A 21331-nucleotide genomic window follows, 5' to 3' on the forward strand; every position below is an offset into this window, starting at 1 on the left:
TACAGTGGTTTAAAATGTTATACTGTAGCATGTATATTTTGGTTCGAAACACAATTTCCCAGAAGACCGTGCGACTGCCTGAGCTATAAGTGACGTACTTCCTGTGCGACCGTTGCAGCGCTATTAAAACGTTTGTTTGTGAATGAGTGTTTCTGTATTTCCTCATTTAAGTATTTAGTTTTTGTTATTAATTTGATACTTTTGCATTTATCCGAAAGACTAGAGACACCTTTACGAGGTAAGTTTACCAGAATTAACTATTAATTAAAATAAAACTCAATTTTGTTTCCACAAAGCTAACTAATTAGCTAGCCGGCTGACTTAGCTGATTACTTTCCATTTGATATTTAGGGAGCTAATGTAACCATGACAACTTCCTTTTGTTTAATATAACAATATTCTTTTTAATATAAAAAGTCTTTTGTTTAGATGTAGCTAGCTACAAGTAAAATTACTTACTTGATGTTAGTTACGTCACATTTTTTTTGTCCTGTTATTGTTGCATCTGTGGTCGAAGTTTGAAGACTTGAACTTGGCTTTACAGTGTAACAAACATTTCCCCTTGTTTTGCAGATGTCTTTAGCAGACGAACTCTTGGCTGATTTGGAGGAAGCTGGAGAGGAAGGAGAGGATGGACTGTATCCGGGTGGAGAAGAAGACCAGAGTGATGGAGAAACTGCAAACAGAGAGGGACATGGAGGACTGGAGGACATTCCAGAGGAGATGGAGACGGACTACAGCAGCACGGAGTGTGTGACTTCTATAGCGAAACTGCGCAACAGCAAATCAGTGAGTGGCACATTTAGACAAGTCTCTGTGTGTCTCTGTTTCTCTTCTGTGAGGGCTTGGGCAGGGTGAAGGACAGAACGGTTGGTAGGCAGGTGGCGGGATGGACAGACAGGCAGGTGGAGGGATGGCCAGGCAGGCAGGTGGAGGGATGGCCAGGCAGGCAGTTAGGTGGGCAGACAGGTGGCAAGGTGTACAGATGGATAGACAGACAGGTGGAGCGGTTGGAAGACAGACAAACAGAAGACAAGGTGGACAGATGCATAGACAGACAGGTGGGGAGATGGGCAGACGGATAGACAGATATGCGGGGAGGTGGGCAGACGGATAGACAGATATGCGGGGAGGTGGGCAGACGGATAGACAGATATGCGGGGAGGTGGGCAGATGGATAGACAGGTATGTGGGGAGGTGGGCAGACAAGTGGCAAAGTGTACAGATGGATAGACAGACAGATGGAGCACTGCGAAGACAGACTGGGCAAGGTGGACAGATGTACAGACAGACAGACAGGTGGAGCGGTGGGAAGACAGAAGGCAAGGTGGAAAGATGTGCAGACAGATAGGTGGAGCGGTGGGATGACAGACAGACAGAGCAAGGTGGACAGACGGATAGACAGATATGCAGGAAGGTGGACGGATGGCTAGATGGACAGACAGGCAGTCATGCAAGGGGTGGATGGATGGATGGATGGATAGACAGGCAGCAAGGTGGATAATAGACAGGTGACAGGGTGGACTGATGCACAGACAGACAGACGGCTGGCCAGGTGAGTGGTCAGATAGCCATGCAGATACGTGGACAGGTGGATGGATGGACAGACTTGTAGAGAGATAGATTGATAAACTGATAGAAAGATGGCTGCTGGACAGACAGGTGGAGTGACCTGAGATACACTCACAGTGACAGGTTTACAGCTGTTTGACTAATCCAGTTGCAATAGAACACAGTTCTGAGTTTTGTTAAACTGTGTGTGTGTGTGTGTGTGTGTGTGTGTGTGTGTGTGTGTGTGTGTGTAGTTTGCTGAGATCATGGATAAGATTGCGCAGTACGTAGGGAATCCACGCAAATCCACAGACGGTAAGTAGACGATTTCTGATAACTGAAAGGTTTAGTAACAGTGAGTGTATAGTGAGATCAGTCTGGTGATCAGGCTGTGTATTGTGTGTGTATTGTGTCGTTCTGATCGCTCTGATCTGTGCTTTCTCTCGCAGTCTCCGGGCCGGTGGAGGCCGATCCCGAGTATCGCCTCATCGTCGCTGCTAACAACCTCACAGTGGAGATCGATAATGAACTGAGTGAGTTTCCTGATGCTATGCAACACTGCGGTGTGTTCTCGCCTCGGGTCATCTCTGTAGTTTGTACAGATTTAAAATCCGTGATTCGGTCTCCTCCTTATCTCTGTATAAACAAGTCAAACTCATTAGTCTAGTGCACTTAGCTTAAATGACCTCTTACTGGACATTTAGTGCACTTCATAGTGTGTAGGAGTCATTACGGAGTTGGGGGAGGGGCTGTTCTGTACTGTAGTGTACTAAATGGTGCCTGTGATTTTCCAGGGAAGGGCGAAGGGTGATATTGGAACACAGCCCAGGAAAATAGGATAGGACAAATATGATTTAGAAATGAAGACGACCACTAATATATTTCTATTCGGTTGTTTGGGGTTTTTTTTTTTTTTTTTTTTTTTTTTTCCACAGATATTATTCATAAGTTTGTGCGTGATAAATACTCAAAGAGATTCCCGGAGCTAGAGTCGCTGGTGCCGAACACGCTGGATTACATCAGGACTGTCAAGGTGGACTTTAAAATTTTTTTTTTATTAATTAAGAACTTTATTTTCTTCACTGGCTCTGTTGCTCAATTCAGAACATCATATTATCATGAAATTGGTGGAATGTTAAATATTTGTGTGTGTGTGTGTGTGTGTTTGTGTGTGTGTGTGTAGGAGCTGGGGAACAACCTGGACAAGTGTAAGAACAATGAAACGCTGCAGCAGATTCTGACCAACGCCACCATCATGGTGGTCAGTGTTACTGCCTCCACCACACAGGGGTGAGTGCGCACACACACACTCTTAACAATCTATTGATTCCTGTAACAGCATGCTAATTTGTGTGAGCGTTGTTGTTTCCAGTGCACTACTGGCAGAGGATGAGCTTCAGCGCCTGGAGGAGGCGTGTGACATGGCACTCGAGCTTAACCAATCAAAACACAGGATCTACGAATACGTCGAGTCGAGGATGTCCTTCATTGCTCCTAATCTGTCCATCATCGTCGGAGCCTCGACAGCCGCCAAGATCATGGGTAGATGGGGTTTTAAACATCTTCAGTTAAATCTTTAATTTTTAATTCCTTTACATTTTCTTTTTTAATGTGTTTAATTTAACAGGAATCGCGGGCGGCCTGACGAACCTTTCGAAGATGCCGGCGTGTAACTTAATGCTGCTGGGAGCGCAGAAGAGAACACTGTCTGGCTTCAGCAGCACGTCACTACTCCCTCACACAGGCTACATCTACCACTGCGACGTCGTTCAGTCCCTCCCTCCAGTTAGTACACACACACACACACACACACACACACACACACACACACAGGCCCATATTGCGTCTTCACGGGCGGCTCAGTACCAAATCAGTAACCGTATTAGTCGTGTCCCAAATGAATTATTCATGCTTGTGACTCCCCAGTAATCTTTTATATGTGTTTATAATCAAAAAAATTTTATAATCAGAAATTCCTGTGTGTGTGTGTGTGTGTGTGTGTGTGTGTGTAGGATCTGAGGAGGAAGGCGGCACGTCAAGTTTCAGCCAAGTGCACACTTGCAGCTCGTGTGGACAGTTTTCATGAGAGTACAGATGGCAAGGTGGGGAGCGTGCACGCACACACGCACAGACACACAGCAGCTCACTCGAACATTCTGTTAAGATTGGTGTGTGTGTGTGTGTGTGTGTGTGTGTGTGTGTGTGTGTGTGTGTGTGTAGGTCGGTTATGAACTGAAGGAGGAGATTGAGCGTAAATTTGATAAGTGGCAGGAGCCTCCACCCGTCAAACAGGTGAAGCCCCTCCCCGCCCCACTCGATGCTCCGAGGACGAAGAGAGGAGGCAGGAGGTGCGCGTGTGATTGTGACGTGTGATTGTGCGTGCGAGTGTGTGAGTGAGAGCATCTGTATCTGGTGTCACTCACACTGTGTTTATTTTCAGGTATCGTAAGATGAAGGAGCGATTGGGACTCACAGAGATCAGAAAACATGCAAACAGAATGACATTCGCTGAGGTACAGCGTGCGCGCACACACACACACACACACACACACACACACACACACACACACAGGGCCTTTTTAAATCAGTAATTAAGTAAAGTTGTGTGTAAATACAGTAATTCCATACTAACAATATACATGCTAAAACTATAGACACACACTAGTACTAGAGACACACACTTAGACTTTAGACAGACTAACACCATATACACACACTAATACTATAGACACACACATGCTAACACCACAGACACATGCTAATACTACAGCAATGCTACACCAGTGCTATAGACACATGCTTTTAGTATTTTTTGTTCTGATTTATGGACTTGCACTGGATTTTCAAGTCGTTTATATATAAAAAAAAAATCATTACATTTGTGTGCGAAATAAATAAGCAATTTAAACTTGGCAGCATAATCCGAATAAAATATTCACAGTAATTCGACAATTATACGATTTGAAGCAGATCAGCTGAGGTTCACGTTGAGCTCTCGCAGGATATAAACATTTTTCCAAGCCCACCAGAATATCATGAAGAATAATAATAATAATAATGCATTTTATTTAATGGCACCTTTCAAAACACCCAGGGTCACCTCACAAGCAGGCAAAAATAAAAATAAAAATACAAATCACTACACAAGACAAAGGCACACAACAAACACTCAGCATATACAAATAAAATACAGTAAAGACTCAGTAAAACATATTATAAAAAAGCCTGAATAAAAAGATGCATCTTAAGAAGCTTTTTAAAAGTCCGCAGGCAGTCGCTGTTACGAATTTCAAGGGGAAGGGAGTTCCATAGGTGAGGGGCAGCATAGCTAAAAGATCTGGCACCCATAGTAGATAGTCGAATCTGATGTACCACAAGAGAAATTGAAGATGAGGATCTGAGAGCACGTGGAGGGGTGTACACATGAAGAAGTTGAGTAAGGTATTGGGGTGCAAGATTATGAAGTGCCTTGTAAGTAAGTAACGTATTCAACTCGATACCTTACTGGAAGCCAATGCAACTGCTGAAATGTGCTCAGTAGAAGGTGTTCTAGAAAGAACACGTGCTGCAGAATTCTGAACTAACTGAAGCCTATACAGCAATTTAGATGGAACACCAGTGAGAAGGGCATTACAATAGTCTATACGTGATATGACAAATATCAAATAAATATACAAATAAATTTGTTTGTATCCAGCTTGATAAATATAGCCTGCTATCTGTATAATATAATGTTAATGAATTTATTTCACGTTATGTTCACAGTCAGGCTCTGCTTTGTAACGTTGCTGTGTAATGATGTGTGTCTCAGATTGAAGACGACGCGTATCAGGAGGATCTGGGCTTCAGCTTGGGGCAGCTGGGTAAATCGGGCAGCGGCAGGGTGAGACAGGCGCAGGTTAATGACGCCACCAAAGCTCGCATCTCCAAATCCCTGCAGGTATGACTAGCGCATCACACCCACACACACCCACACACACAATACCCCAACACACTGATTCTGAACACACACTTGTTAATACAGAAATAATGATGAAAGCTTTTTTTCTTGTATAGCACCTATTATCAATTTAAACCTTGACTATAAGCCTAGACATATTTTCCCAGTTGCCTAGCAACAGTGTTCTCACGAAGCTTTAACCCCTTGAACACATTCTTTGTGTTGTATCTGAACCGTTATTATCGTTTTGATTGGTGTTTGTGTGTGTGTGTAGCGGACGTTGCAGAAGCAGAGCATGACGTACGGAGGGAAGTCCACCGTCAGAGACAGGTCTTCAGGAACAAGCTCCAGTGTGGCATTCACTCCATTACAGGTACACACACCAACACACACGTTCTGATAACTGTAAAGTTTGAGTGGTTCTTCATTTTTACTCAATGTACTGCATGATATACACCGATCAACCCTAACATTATGACCACCTGACAGGTGAAGTGAATAATGTTGATTATCTCGTTACAATAGCACCTGTCAAGGGTTGGGATATATTAGGCAGCAAGTGACCAGTCAGTTCTCAAAGTTGATGTGTTGGAAGCAGGAAAAATGGGCAAGCGTAAGGATTAGAGAGACTTTGACAACGGCCAAATTGTGATGGCTAGATGAGTGGGTCAGAGCATCTTTAAAACGGCGGGCCTTGTGGGATGTTCCTAGTATGCAGTGGTTAGTACCTACCAAAAGTGGTCCAAGGAAGGACAACCGGTGAACTAGCGACAGGGTCACGGGCGCCCAAGGCTCACTGATGCGTGTGGGGAGTGAAGGCTAGTCCGATCCCACAGAAGAGCTACTGTAGCACAAATTGCTGAAAAGTTAATGCTGGCTATGATAGAAAGGTGTCAGAACACACAGTGCATCGCAGCTTGCTGTGTATGGGGCTGCGTAGCCACAGACCTGTCAGAGTGCCCATGCTGATCTCTGTCCACTGCCAAAAGTGCATACAATGGACAGGTGAGCATCAGAACTGGACCACGGAGCAATGGAAGAAGGTGGCCTGGTCCGATAAATCACATTTTCATTTACATCATGTGGAAGGCCGGGTGCGTGTGCATTGTTTACCTGGGGAAGAGATGGCACCAGCATGCACTATGGGAAGAACGCAAGCTGGTGGAGGCAGTGTGATGCGCTGGGCAATGTTCTGCTGGGAAACTTTGGGTCCTGGCATTCATGTGGATGCTATTTTGTCACATACCACCTACCTTAACATTGTTGCAGACCAGGTACACCCCTTCATGGCAACACTATTCCCTAATTGAAGTGACCTCTTTCGGCAGGATAATGCGCCCTGCCACACTGTAAAAATTGTTCAGGAATGGTTCAAGGAACATGAAAAAGAGTTCAAGGTGTTGACTTGCCTCCAAATTCCCCAAATCTCAATCCAGTCGAACATCTGTGGGGTGTACTGGCCATCAAATCCGATCTATGGAGGCCCCACCTCGCAACTTACAGGACTTAAAGGATCTGCTGTTAACGTCTTTGTGCCAGACACCACAGCACACCTTCAGGGATCTAGTGGAGTCCATGCCTCGGCGGGTCAGGGCTGTTTTGGCAGCAAAAGGGGGACCAACACAATATTAGGCGGGTGGTCATAATGTTATGGCTGATCGGTGTATGTAGTCATGGGCTGTATGCTAAACCACATATTACCATACTGGGTAGTGTGTCCGATTTGTCTACCATCATAGTTTACATGGTGGTACAGTATGGCTAGCTTTCTTTTAACTTACGCCAATTTGAGATGTATTCAGAAATGAAAGCAAGTTGCCAGGGTTACTGGGTGTTACTTGCTTAGCTGGTTAATTAGATAACTTGAGATCTTTTCTGCGGTTTGGGAAGCAGTCATGTTCATCTGTTAGAGTGAAAAAGAATAGCGCTAGCAAGCTAATATCTCTCGGTAAAGGTTCGATAGTAGATGGTGTGCATTTATTTTAACACACTTAGTGATTTGAGCTGTATTCCAAACCTCTTGCTAGTTCTTAGTGGACTCTATTAATATTGGACGCAGCCATAGAGAACCTGCATTTTTTTTTTCCCCTGCAGGGTTTGGAGATCGTCAATCCGCAGGCTGCAGAGAAGAAAGTGGCAGAAGCCAACCAGAAATATTTCTCCAACATGGCCGAGTTCCTCAAGGTCAAGAAAGAGGGAGGAGCCAAAGCGTGAGACTACAACACACACACACTCGCTCTGGATAAAGACTTTTCCGCGTGTGTAAAGAGAGTTTTTCACTGTATGATGTTTTCTTTTTACCCTTTAAGTTCCTTTGCATCACTTTGATTTTTTTTTTTTTTTTAATAAATGTGAAAGGGATTAAAATGTGGAAGTCCAAAAGTTTTTTTTTTCCCCCCCTCCTAAGGTTGCAGGTTATGAAATTAAGATTATAATTTGTATTAAATTGCTTTAAATTAAAATGTACATTTAATCTGGGGAAAAAAAATCTGGAAGTCATTTATGTTGAGGACAAAAAGCACAATGAGTCTGGTTCATAAAAGTATTTTATTGAAATTGTACACTTTTTTTTTTCTCCACTCTCAGCCCCAATAAAGGCCATGAAATTAATTTATACATCACTTATTTTAGGAGAAAAATTCACAAATCAGCTGCACTTTCAGTCCATGTGCTGAAAAAAGTTCTCTTTTCAAAGTCTGGGTGTAGTCGTTTTAACCTTGATGGAATTTTGCTTATTTTTCCCTTCTAAAATAAGAAAGGAAACGTGAAATGATGTGTTAAAGGGGTATATTTTATGTACTAAAAGTATGCAATAACTAGAAACGGGGATTAGTTTAGTGACCAAATATGCGAATAGGTAAAGGACGTCTGGAGCTAGAAATTGCCAAAAAAGCCACAACATATAAAGCTCTGAACGTTACGTATCTTTTGAATACTTCTTTTATTAGAGAATTCTTTTAATTCACGTCATTGTTAAACAGACACCAGAATCACGTGCGTGTAAACCCTCCCACACACACTCGAGATAAAGATGCTACAAAAAAAACGAGGACGGCCAGTAATAATAATAATAATAATCATCATCATCATAGTAACGCCGTTTAGGTGACGCAGGCCGAGAAGAGTTCAATTGCATAGCAATTTAATGTGTCCACTCGTTTTCCGTCTTGCCCTCTGTCTGTCCTGAACGTGTCTGAGCTCCATTAGTGCTGTCCAGATTAAAAAAAAAGGTTTTTTTTTTGCTGAATTCTGACTACTGCAGCTCAAAGAAATGATATGTTAAATATTAGAAAGCATCTCTGTGTATTTGTGCTAGTATGGTTTCTGAGATCTGGCGTTAAAGCCTGTGAAGTCACTCTGCACCTCGATGACATCATGTCTGTGCTGTTCTTATCATTACAATTGACCTCATAGTCAATATTAAGTAGATGTATTGGTGGACCACGCAATAATTCATCAATAAAACTTTCAGCTTTTCAACCTTCAGTGATGCGGGAATGCACCCTGGATGGGACCGGAACACACTCATGAACAACTAGGGGCAATTTAAAGTCGCCAGTCCACCTGGCATGGTTTTGGGAGATGGGAGGAAACTGGAGAACCTGGAGGAGAACATGTTAAGTGCCACAATAAGCCGAACCACAGTATATTTTTTCATCAGAAGTGCTGCTCTGATGTTTCAGTTTGTTAGCAAATTTCAGCAAAGCTGAACATCATGATCTTGTGATATGGTTTTCTTATGTGCCTTGCATTATGGGACAGGATTGAGGGTAATAATAATCATTCATTAATGTGTGGCTCTTAGAGGTAATCTGTACACTAGTTAAGGTTATGATTCTGGTGTTAATGCCTATCATTTGAACTGTCTAATGATGATGATTTTCCCTGTGGATTTATTTATGGGTATTATGTTAACTCTAATGTGTTGGCATGGCAGATGCACATCCTGGTCCTTGCCCTTTTTCAATAGATGAAATATTCTGGGTAAGGCTGTGTAGACCTTAAGAGTAAAATTTGCTCTTTGTTTGGACATGAGCGAGGTGCTGAATGACATCACAGCTTGTCATATGACTCGTTTCATAAAGCACAAACAAACAGTAATGCTTTTCATTTCTTTTGCGATCACATGGGGTAATGAAGGTATATTAAAGATCTTTATTTTTTCTGCTTATTTAGATGATAAAGGAAGGGGCCTTTTAATTGAAATAGATAGTTTTTGTGTGTGTAAACAGGCACTCGACTCCGTCTCTCTCTCTCTCTCTCACTCACTGATGAAGCCCTACTTTACTCTCCTCACAGCGTGGACTGCACTCCTCTCCTGGAATGTCAACAGCTGCAGTCATCGTAGCCATCTCTCTCGCTCTCGCTCTCTCTCTCGCTCTCTCATTCATTCACTGTGTGCACTGGATCTGTGTGTCACTGCAGGTCTCGGTCCTCCAGGTATCTGTATTCGAATGTGAAGCCCTCTTTCTTTCTCTGGCCCCATTTTTCATAGTCAAAGTAAATATAGGTTCCCTAGAAGAGGGGGGAAAAGAACATCAGTCAGTCATGTCTAAACAAAATGGCTGCCATATTGGAGCTGCCAAAGAAGAACTCCACAGTTCCTGGATGAGTGATATTTATTGTATCGGGCCTCACAAGGGAAGAGTTTTTTCCTATAACAGCACATTATGTTTGATTACTAACAATGGAGATAAAGAATAACATGTTCTTTGTTGTTATCCGTTTACATTTCCTCAAAACAAGTTAGTTCCTAGGTGTATAAAATAAATAATTTAGAAACTCTGAACCTGTTCAAACTCATCGGTGATGGTCTTGGGTTCCTCATGTCTCTGGAACCACATCATGTATTTAGTGTGGAATCTCCAAGACTGCTTCTTCAGGGCTTTAGCTGAAAGATACTGAGCCTTCGTGCCCTGACAAAAAAAAAAAAACACACATACACACAGAACGGTCACACATACATGCACAATAGTCTTCGTATTCTTTCACCTTTAAACACACACACACACACACACCTCCAGGTAGTAGAAGATGAAAAAGAGGGTCTCAGTGGAGAGTCTCTGGTAGAAGTCAATGGAGTCGCTGTGATGAGGAGGAGTGTGATGGTGGAAGGGCAAAAGAGGGCACGGAGTCCTCATCACGTATTGCCTACACACACGCATACACAAACATGTATTTTGTACAGGTGTGTAACCTGGCATTTCTACTGTATTTATTTGTAATAATATTTGTAAATGGCCTTTTGAGTGTGTGTTGTGAATACCTGATCCTTTCTGAGTCTGATGGGAGGGGCATGTGCCCCCAGGCTGCCTCCTGCATGATCTGCTGATATAGTTGCTCTTTAGTGAGAGGGGAGGGGCCTAGAGGACACGCCCCCAGAGTAGGTGGAAGATTGACCTCTGTAACAGCAGGTTGGGGAGGGACAGGGGGGCCGGGGGCGGCTGAGGATCCCGAAAACAAATCTATAACAGAAACACAGTGTGTGTGTGTGTTAGCTGTGTTGAAGACGTTATTCTTAAGACAGCTCCATAACATTGTTGCTTAAATGCCGCTAATGAATATAGCTGCTCGACCAGATTTAAAATCAGCACTTTTTCCATTGTGTGTGTGTTTAAAAAAAAAAAGTGTGTGTTTGGTAATGTACCTCTTTCTGTCAGATGAAGAGGTGGGATTTCTCCATCCAGTCCCGAACCTAGAGCTGCTCGCTCAGCCATCGCCTTCAGAGAGCTCAGAGGTTCAGGGGCCTACACACACACACACACACACACACACACACACACACACACACACACACACACACACACACAGAGTCATCACATCTGATTCATCAGATTCTTTTCATTATTCATGTTGAGGGTTTATAACCTAAAACACAAACCTTTATCGCCTCTGTGCTGGGTGTGTATGAGTGCGGGCCATTGAGTAAACTGCCACCACCAGGGGTGCTGTCTGAAAACGAAGGAGACTGAGAGGAGGGAGGCAGAGTGATGGAGCTCAGCAGAGTCGGCCCGTTATCCAGACTAGGGGAGAGACAGAGACGAAGTGAGAGTAACAAACTGGAGAGCTGCTGCAGAAAGAAGGGCTGTGTCTCATTCAGAGGTATTCATAGTCAAAAGTCAGCTTACGTTTGATTGGCCGAGGAGCTGGTGGAAGAGGGCTGGCTGCTCTGTGATAGGCTGGCGCTGCTGAGGGAGGAGTCTGAGCTGCTGTCGGCCACAACGGCACTGTACGCTAGAGGGTCTTAACATCAAACATCACTCAGATTAAACTTATAGCCTCGTATTTCATTAGCTGTCACACAAAATATCAACTTAATTTAATGATTAGCTTCTTAACATCACTACTACATTGCATTACTAACTATATTTGACAGACTTTAACCCTAGATTTCTTAACTGAGGTGGGTGGGGCTAAATTGAGAGTAGGTGTTGCCAGGTAAACCCAGTGCAAAAATGAAATTCTTTAAAAACACAATCTAAAATTTAGATTAATTGGTACTTTTACTGTAATTTTAGCACACTGCGAAAAGTTTCCATAGACCACGTTATCATTCTCTAATAATTGGTAGATTGGACCCTGACTGGACCTTGACTTCTCATATGTAGCTCCACCCACATAACAATTCCACAGGGCTTTACTTACTTGTTCCTCCATTTTGTTTAACCACACTGGGTGGTCGGGCAGGTGCCACATTACCCATGATGCCCCCTGATGACACCGTACTGCCTCCGTTTCCAGGGCCCATGTTGGCTCCACCCCCTGGCACCGTGCCCACTGGGCTGATGGGTAACTGCGCCGCTCCCTGGTGGGTTGACTGCGCTGGTCCGAGGCCTAAAATACCCCCGTTGGAGCCCATCGGCACTGTACCGTTAGCATTAGCCGTAGAATTAGTGTTAGCATTTGCTCCACCTACTGCTGAAACAGTGCTGCTGTTGCTGTTGTTATTTCCTGCGGGTCCACTCGGGCCACTACCGGCTGCTGCTTGGGCGTAAGGAGTGGGCATCGAGCTCGAAATAATGGCGGCCATATTGCTGGGCATCATGCCTGGCATACTGCTGCTCGTCACAGCTGTGCCTGCTTTGCCCACATTAAGGCCTGCTGATGTCAGTGGTTGAGAGTTAGAAGTGGGCAGGGCTAACGGTGTGGTGGAAGAGGGCAGATTAGGGTGGCTGGGTGGGCTGGACGTGCTGCTGGACGTCACAGAGGAGGAGGAGGAGGAAGAAGACGACGATGAAGAGGAGGAGGAAGATAGCTTGCTGTGCGGATGCTGCTGGACTGCACTACTGAAACTGCCCAGGAGCGTGTTGCCCCCGGAAACTGATGCTGTTCCCCCAACGACAGCTGCCATGGAAACGAGGGATGAGGTGGAAGAGGAGGAAAAGCCTGAGGAGGAGGAGGAAGAGGAGGAGAAAGAAGACAGGGGATTGCTGCTCTTCACAGGTGACTGACAAGAGAGAAAAGAAGAAAGAACTGTAAGCACACAATGAAAAATCATAAATTAATTTTTTTTTTAAGATGTATGAATATTAATTTATATTCTGTTCTAAATGGTCAAGGAGGCAAAACAGTGTCCAGACCCCACCTGGCTCACTTCACTGTCAGTAGATCGGCCTCTCTTCTTCTCCTCTTCAGGGATCTCCTGAACAGACAGACAATTAACAATTAAAAACAATTTTCTACACCAACTCAGTTACCTGCACTAGGCCAATTAGATAACCCCTATTTGATTACCAGGCCCTGTCCTAAATCAGAGCCTCAAAATGCCTTGTCCCTAATCGTCATTTATACCTACAAGCTCTGTGGCAAATCAATCCTCATCCTTACCCTCAGTCTAGTTCCAATATACGGGCTTTGTCCCAAGTCTCTATATTTAGAACTTGTCCTAAATCATCTCCACTTAACCCTGTCCCACAGAGCTATCTTACATACTAAAATTCCTGAAAGATGAGATTTTTTTAATCCTATTCACACAACCATGAAGACTAAGAGGAACACCTAAGCCAACAAGACTACTATCCTGAATGAATATCGGAAGAGATTGGGTGATGCAGTAAAGATCTGCATGCTCAAGTCATAGATAAGATTGTATTTTAAGAGCTGCTTTTTGAGCTAAAATGCTTTACTCTTGGGCTGAAAAAAAAAGGATAAACACCCATTTTTAATCAGTCATGAGCTGTTTGTGAATATGAGCTGGTAACAGAATAAAAAAAAAAAAAAAAGGGAAATTACGGTGGTAGCCGTGGCTGGAGATGGAGGGATAGGAGAGGACGACGTGGTGGAGGTGGGAGTGCTCATCTCTTCTTCATTGTGTCCCTGCGGAGATGTGGCCAACATCGCTAAGAGACAGAGAGATAGAGAGACAGAACGGTGGATATGTTTAAATAATCTCAAAACTATTCCACAAATATCAACATCAGCTATAACCGAAGGTTCGACCATACGCTAATGGTAGATCAACCTGACATCTGCCCCGGATACACACTAGCTCCACTGCGCGCACACACTTACGGATGTCTTCGAGGTCGAGGTCGTCGTACAGAAACTCGTTCTCCTTAAAGTCGGGATCCTGTGAGGAGTCGATGTAGTAGTCCACGTCGTCCTTTATCTTATGGATTGCTTCCACCTGTACAGAGAGGCACAGAGACGGGTATAAAGAGATGTCACATGACCGTTACATTAGTTTTTGGAAAGAAATTGAAAGATCATCGACAGAATCATCAATTATAATTAAAGTCTCACCTGCACTGAGTCGTTGTCTAACATCCTTAAGATGGTCTCCAGCATACGGATGTGATACCGGTGTCTCTCAATCAGCTTCTTCAGCTCCTCAATACGATCCTGCTTCTAAACATATACACACACATTTAATCATATTTTCTTTATTTATCTGGAGTTAAACAGGCCACATTCGATCATTATTACTGATAAAAATGAAAGAATTACTGAATGTTCTTTTATTGACTTATATGATACAGACCTGAATACAAAGAGAGATATGAATCACTCTAGTTAATACCTATGTTAACACAGAATATTTACACTACCAAGTGATTGTCCAAGTGATCATATCTATGTACGTGTGCAACATGGAGCGGCGATTTCAGCGATTGCGCCACAAGCAGCATGTGAATTGATATTCACAGTTCTCAGTCACGGAAATGCAACACATCCAAACTAGTAGCTTGAAAGATTCTGGAGCCAAATCCTATGGCATGTGTGGTGCGACATTTCTTCAGTTCCACACTTACAACTTTACTTCCTACCTATAATTAGTTCCTGCTTACCATTTTTATCGTGCAAAAAGCTTATCTTGTCATATACGGCCTCTTTTTAAATGCGTATAGAGACATTATAAAGAAACAAAAGCTTGGAAGGAAGTAGCAGATATTGCTGATGCCTCTGGTGAGCGTACATAGCTAGTATAGTCAGCTAGTATAGTTTTCTATTCAAGCAACAACTGTTCTAGTTTGCACTAGAGACAAACTAGAAGTACCGCATGTTAGTGTGAAGGCGGGATTAGTGTTTTTCAAGACTCAGTTACACTTGCTTTTAACTACACGTACGCGAAATGACTGCCGCGTGCATCCTGCAGTTGTTTGGAGTGTCGTGCATCTTCAAAAATTAGCGCACGGTGGGTGCAATACCAATGTAAATAGTTGGGGAGGTATAGCATCATGTGACACTGTGTCAGCAGCTGACTAAGCAAACTAGTGTGTCAAATCACATACTTGTGTACTATTCTAGACTTTTATTGAGTACTACAACTAACATAGCCTTTAAACCTACTGAAAAGTCTTCCGGATTTAGGAAATACCTTTGAACATACCGAAAGATATTTCAGTTTGCAGCCCATGACAACAATCATGATGACAGTGGAACGTTTTAAAATGAGACAGAGCTTGTGAGTGTGTTTAACGTCACTGTGCATGAAAATCACTAAATTGCTACATGTTAGAGTTCGACTTGGAGACCAGACAGACAGGGATGTTTCAGCTCTGAAGTGCCGTCTAGTGCACATCCAGCCATAAGGATGACAGAACTGAGCGACAGACAGGGAATGACACAGCGAGAGAGACTGACCTCCTTGTCTCCTTTTTTCTTCCTTGTCTGAACGGACAGAGACTCCACCTCGCTCTCAAACTGATCCACTTGCATGTTCAGAGTGTCTATGGTGTTCTACAGAGAAACAAGAAAACGTATGGCATAAATAATGGACTGTGTTTCAAACAGCATACATAATAATGAATAAATGAATATTTGAATTTTTTTTAAGATTATTTGATTGTGTTTAAAAATGTAACATAAAAGCACTAAAGTGAAGCAAAGCACAGACTCTACTGTGAACACGACATACTAACTGTTCATGCGTCACGTTTCATGAATAACACACTCCGCAAACTCTCTTCAGTAGGAGACAATTTACTGTGAGATTTCTGGAGTTACTTTACCGTGAGCCACTGTTCTGTTTCCTCCTTCTCCTTCTGCACTGGATCCACTTTCTGAGCCAAACCCAGTCCTTCTTTAGAGTACGCCTTCGTCTTTGTCTCCCGCTCTACCACTTTAAAGCGCTCCATTTGCTACAGAAACACAACACATGGTTGATTATTTACGTTTTGCTGATCGCCTCAAAGTTGTATAAAAAAAAAAAAAAAAAAGAGTGCAGTAATTTAACTAAATAATTGGTTCTGACCGTCTCAATGAGTTTCCGGTTCTCCACTAGCTGCCGTTTGTCTTTGATCTCGTTGGACGCCACCCATGACTTAATCTGGTCTCGCAGTCTCTGTGAGGGAGACGATCAGGGACATAATGAGCTCTACACACTCTGGCTCAGTCCCAAATCACATACTGATGTAGTGCACTAACCACTTTTAGTATAAGCCGTGTGCTCACACTGGGGAGAAACTCGGTGCACTGCTAATAACCAAATGTTACCGATGTACTAAAACTGCTGAGTAATGAAGTGCGTGAAACACTGGACACTTTTTACACAACACAGCTGAAGGGAGGGAAATATCAGAGGCAGCAAGGGAGGGAAGGAAAGAAGGCTTAAAGAAAATCCAGAAAAGAAAGTAAGGATCATCAAAGGAAGATAGGAATGAGGAATGAAGAAGGAAATGGTGAAAGAAAGAAAGAAAGAGCAGATGGATAGATGGAAGGATAGATAGATAGATAGATAGGAAGGGATGGAGGAATAGATAAATAAATTGATCAACAGACAGACTGATGGATAGATAGATGGAGAGATAGGTGGATGGATGACGGACGGACGGATTGATAGCTCCTCAGAAGGACAGATTCTCACCTGGAGCTTTTTAATCTCCTTCTTGAGGTCAGCTTCGTATTTCTCCTTCTGGTTGGCGTTGGCTGCATTGTGAAGCTGTTGAACACAGAACACACTCTTCATTCACCAGCACCATGAACAGAGACTAGCAGCACGTCACACTCGTTACCACCTCACGGTGCTTTACTGGACTTCTAACACGCTAGCTCTCAGCCAGAGCCGTGGTTCTGCCTGCCGTGTTGCTGATCATGTCCTTCTCTCACAACACACACTACACACACACACACGCTCAGCCACACTTCTCCGAAATAAGACCTGCTGTGTGGTTCTAATGGTATTATACAGCACATACAACAGTACAACACCAATCTATAACACTTACATAATAATGTAATAACACATAGAATAATAATAATAATCATCATCATCAGCAGCAGCTCTCACCTTTTGCCAAATATCTTCAAACTGTTCCACCCCCTCTGCCACTTTTTTCAAACACCGGTCTATTTCACCTGTGTGTGTGTGAATGGGTTCAAGGACAGAAGACACACTCATGACAGGATGCAGGCAAAAATAAATGGATAAACACTACCTGGGTGACCTGTAACATGCGTTACCTTGGAGTTTTCTCTTATCGGCCATGGCTTGGCTATGATACTGTCTTCATACCTTCTGTCCCTGCCATGAAGAATAATACAAAATATATTTACACATACATATATATATTCATACAACAGTACAATTATGCAGCTTTATAGTAATAAAAAAGCGACAGAAATCCAGCTTATTAAACACTCAAGTCTCGTGCGTTTGTATTTATATTTATATTTACTTCCTCAATGCTGATAAACAAATCTGTTTACAGCTAGCTGGCTCAATAAACACTAAATAATAAACTAATTAAAGTAAATTAGCTAGCTGTCGTTTTTTTACATTCTGTTGCAACACAACAGCCAGCATTTATACAGCTGCTTAGCAAAAATGAATAAACAAAAATAAAAACAAACGCGTTTTAATCTATATTGTCAGGTTTAGCGCGAGCCTCGGTGTAACTAGCACAACGACGTTAGCTTATTAGCATGTTTAGCTTTGCGCAGGCAGAGAGCGTTGAATTCGCGCGCTACTGCAATGCAATAAACACTTCTAAATTACACTAAAGTAATGAATTAACCATGGAATTAATTTAGAGACGCCATTTTGTTGATGTTAGCTCTCAGCCAAGAATGCTAAGCTAACGTCATCCTGGCTGTCTACTATAGTTTAGCTAAAGCTAAAGCTAATGCTCGGCTAAATTAGCAAGCCTGCAGAACAGCGCACACAGCTCATTAACACCTCGCTCGTTTGTCCTGTACCTTTTTCTCAAATATGTATAATATTTGTTTATATCTTTGTCTTTAAACCCCGACGAAAATGATTCGAACAAATTATTTTCAAATATATCACGTTTTTTTTCTTCTTCTTCTTCTCGTCACTCTCCCTCAGCTACATTAAAGATGGACGTAAAAGCCCCGCCTCCACTGTACGAAGTCCCGCCCCAAATAATTTTCCTGCCTTGTGATTGGATAAAACATGCAGCCGCCTATTTAGTATATTTCCGCCTCTGGTTTTTTCTTCTTTTATGATTGGATAGAATTCACTGTCACTCATCTGAAAAGGGCCACAAGTGCTTTACGCTCATTGGCTGTGATTTTAGGTCGAAGGTTATATTTACGGAAATAATATCAGGTTCACTTTTTATGATTTATTGCATTAAATATAGAGGATTTACAAGTAATAAATAATCTGTAGTTCCTGATATGTTAATATGCCACATATATAAATATATAAATAAATAGCATGTTAGTACAAAGCACTTGTGTATCGCTCTGGATAACAGCGCCTGCCAGATGCTGTAAATATAATAATAAAATTAAATAAAATGCAATTCAAAACTAAAATAAAAATAAAATTAAGTGCTGTACTAGCAGCCTTGTCACTTGCATAAATACATTAAATGAAACAAATCTATTAACAATGTTAAGATCTTCTTATTATTACAAGATTGTTTGTGTACTCACAAACCAAAATTTTATTAGTACATTTCTGTCCACAAATATTTCCATTTCCATGAAATACTTGAACTAAAAAGAATGACTCAAATGACCACATTTGCTTAATAGTTCATGAATCCAAACAGCGCATGTTTATACACCAAAGCAAAGTCAGAGAATTATTACATCTGAACATCTGAACAGGAATTATTACATAAAAATTAAATAAAATGAAATGTACCATATATATAAGCAAAAAAAAAATAAAAAATCGACAACCTGCATAATACATATACGTTAAAAAAAACATTTGATGGCAAAAATGAGTTTAAAGTCATGTTAGTGATCAATTGTAATTAACCATTTACAACATTTTCCCCCTTTATATTTCAATAGTGTGCAGAAAAAAAACATTTTATTTGTTTGTCTAGCTCTTTTTCTTTCCTTTTTTATTTATTTTTATTATACTGTTTTGTGCATTGTGTAATGTTTTTCTTTTATACTGTTCACACATTGTATAATTTATGTATAATATAGATTAGATATTGTTTATTAAAGTTGCATTGTAATTAACTGTTTACAAAAGAAATCCCATTTTTGGGATAATACGCAACATTTAAAATGTATTTCTTTGTTTATATATTTAGTCTTGTTGAATATGTGTTTTTTTTTTCATTGTTCATACATATACATTTCTAAAACAGTTTTGGCAGAAAAAGTAAGTGTAATTAACCATTAACATAAAAAAGCTTTGTTTGTTTGTTTATTAACTGTTTATGCTACAGACTTAGGTGATTTTGACCTTTAATAATAGGCACGAGGTTTCTGTGTATTAATTTATCCATAATTAATTATATTTATTCAGTGAATCTCAGTCTGCTCGGTCTGTGTTTGTGAGTCTGTTGATTGATCTGAGCATTCCTTCTGCTGTTCTACTGTATTTCCTTAAAAATGTACGGAATGTCAATGGGTGGGCCTTACGCGCTTGCGATTGGCTTGTCGGTCTGTCAGTCAACTGGTGACGCCCCGCCCCTTGCTGGCGGACACTTCCGGAACTCCGGCAGGAGAGAGCGGCTCAGTGACACTCTCTCTCTCTCTCTCTCTCTCTCTCTCTCTCTCTCTCTCTCTCTCTCTCTCACACACACTCACTCACTCACTCACTCTCTGTGCGCGAGGAAGCGGTTAGAAGGCAAGTTTATTTCTTATTTATTATTGTTACAGTTTGGTTTTTTTTTAATGTTTGTTATGCCTTAATGCTTAACCCCTAGGTGTTTTATTTCAAAGCGGAAGACGTGGGATACATAGATAAATAAATAAATAAATACTAGTAGTATTAATAATTGGGGCAGTAGTTAGTTGTTGTTGGCCTAAAGCTAACACAGTACAGGAGCTAACAGGCTAACAGGCTGCTTTATTTTATCATCTTTCTTAATGACATGGCTGGATAAAAGTGTGCAAAACCGTGGTGTTGTTGTTGTTGTTGTGTTTTTAGAGACAGGGCTCATGTTTAAGCTGCTGTGTTGAGCGCTAGCTAGCTGTTCTAGCTCTTTTCATGTAAATCTAGCTGACTGATTTTATCATTATGAGCTGATTAAAAACTCTTAATCTCTTTTTTTCTCTTTGGATAGATCATTGGACTTAAAAATCTAAACATAATAATAATAATAATAATAATAATGATAATAATAATAATAATAATGACCACCTGTGAAGTCAAGGCTTGTACACCCTCATGGAATTTAATTTTAATTATATATTCATATTATATTATATTATATTATATTATATTATACTATATTATATTATATTATATTATATTATATTATATTATATTATATTATACTATATTATATTATATTATATTATATTAAAATATGTTATATTATATTATATAACATATAATCAGTGTGAATCATTGGTGTGCCAAAAGTTCAAATCTCTTTCTTTATCTCTTCCCTTTTATCAATTCAATATCAGTCTCTGTTTTTATGATTATATCAGTGATAAATATAAAAAAAAAGCTTGCATCCAGGGCCAATGTCTAATCTAAAGTCCAAAGGAGAAGAAAAGTGTGCGCCTAATAAAAGCATCACCTAATCACAGTTTTCCTTTAGCTTTTTGTTTTTCACATGGAATGAGACACAGCCTCAAAAATCCCCAACCATTTTGAAGTGACAACGCTTTGTTACGATATTAAAAATATAACTGTCACATGTGTTATTGTTTTCTTCTCGTTAATACCTGTGTAAGAGAAAGTGAGGAAGAATGCGTCCTTTGTGGGCTCTTGGAGAAAGTCAGGGTCGTGTCCTAAACCCTCCACCCAGTATTACAATGAGATGAAGTGTAACAATACACACACACACACAAACACACTCTTTCTCTCTCTTGGCGCTGGTCTTTTAAACTGATCTGGAGATCTGCCAATGATTGATTTAGTCTAAACACCTTGCAAACAGATAAATGAAATGAGGCCACAGAAGGGCACTTTGAGGAACGTGTCCTTTGTTTTTCATTTTGCGTCAATAA

General features: G+C 41.3%; 2 protein-coding genes across 3 annotated transcripts; one reads left to right on the top strand and one right to left on the bottom strand.

Annotated features, from left to right (window-relative positions):
- Window positions 1-84: 84 nt before the first annotated feature.
- prpf31 (PRP31 pre-mRNA processing factor 31 homolog (yeast)) lies at window positions 85-8101 on the top strand. Its single transcript, XM_034303819.2, has 14 exons — window positions 85-238; window positions 574-789; window positions 1806-1866; window positions 2001-2084; window positions 2487-2584; window positions 2735-2841; window positions 2924-3093; window positions 3179-3336; window positions 3564-3653; window positions 3772-3899; window positions 3992-4064; window positions 5363-5491; window positions 5766-5864; window positions 7586-8101. The coding sequence occupies exons 2-14, from the start codon at window positions 574-576 to the stop codon at window positions 7703-7705; spliced, it is 1533 nt and encodes a 510-aa protein (XP_034159710.1). The 5' UTR covers window positions 85-238; the 3' UTR covers window positions 7706-8101.
- cnot3a (CCR4-NOT transcription complex, subunit 3a) lies at window positions 8025-18323 on the bottom strand. Of its 2 annotated transcripts, none has more exons than XM_026926332.3 (19): window positions 18219-18323; window positions 17393-17453; window positions 17220-17287; window positions 16797-16871; window positions 16185-16274; window positions 15943-16071; window positions 15575-15670; window positions 14234-14338; window positions 14003-14117; window positions 13724-13830; window positions 13077-13133; window positions 12137-12938; window positions 11620-11734; window positions 11373-11514; window positions 11139-11238; window positions 10758-10956; window positions 10510-10642; window positions 10282-10407; window positions 8025-10006 (listed from the first exon to the last, which is right to left on the bottom strand). In XM_026926332.3, the coding sequence occupies exons 2-19, from the start codon at window positions 17415-17417 to the stop codon at window positions 9908-9910; spliced, it is 2583 nt and encodes an 860-aa protein (XP_026782133.1). In that variant the 5' UTR covers window positions 17418-17453; window positions 18219-18323; the 3' UTR covers window positions 8025-9907. The 2 variants fall into 2 exon arrangements, with proteins under 2 accessions (XP_026782133.1, XP_026782132.1); XM_026926331.3 differs by having other exon boundaries at window positions 18128-18310.
- Window positions 18324-21331: the final 3008 nt, after the last annotated feature.

The sequence above is a fragment of the Pangasianodon hypophthalmus genome, chromosome 1 (assembly GCF_027358585.1).
Source record: "Pangasianodon hypophthalmus isolate fPanHyp1 chromosome 1, fPanHyp1.pri, whole genome shotgun sequence".
Classification (NCBI taxonomy): domain Eukaryota; kingdom Metazoa; phylum Chordata; class Actinopteri; order Siluriformes; family Pangasiidae; genus Pangasianodon; species Pangasianodon hypophthalmus.

Bases quoted from the DNA above. Each gene is read 5' to 3' on its own strand.
- prpf31 (XM_034303819.2), top strand. From the start codon at position 574: ATGTCTTTAGCAGACGAACTCTTGGCTGATTTGGAGGAAGCTGGAGAG. The intron at 2,842-2,923 runs GTGAGTGCGCAC...TGTTGTTTCCAG, and splicing joins ACTGCCTCCACCACACAGGG to TGCACTACTGGCAGAGGATG. The intron at 3,337-3,563 runs GTTAGTACACAC...GTGTGTGTGTAG, and splicing joins TCGTTCAGTCCCTCCCTCCA to GATCTGAGGAGGAAGGCGGC.
- cnot3a (XM_026926332.3), bottom strand. From the start codon at position 17,417: ATGGCCGATAAGAGAAAACTCCAAG. The intron at 14,118-14,233 runs GTGAGACTTTAA...CTCTCTGTACAG, and splicing joins TAGACAACGACTCAGTGCAG to GTGGAAGCAATCCATAAGAT. The intron at 11,515-11,619 runs GTAAGCTGACTT...TCTCTCCCCTAG, and splicing joins AGCTCCTCGGCCAATCAAAC to TCTGGATAACGGGCCGACTC.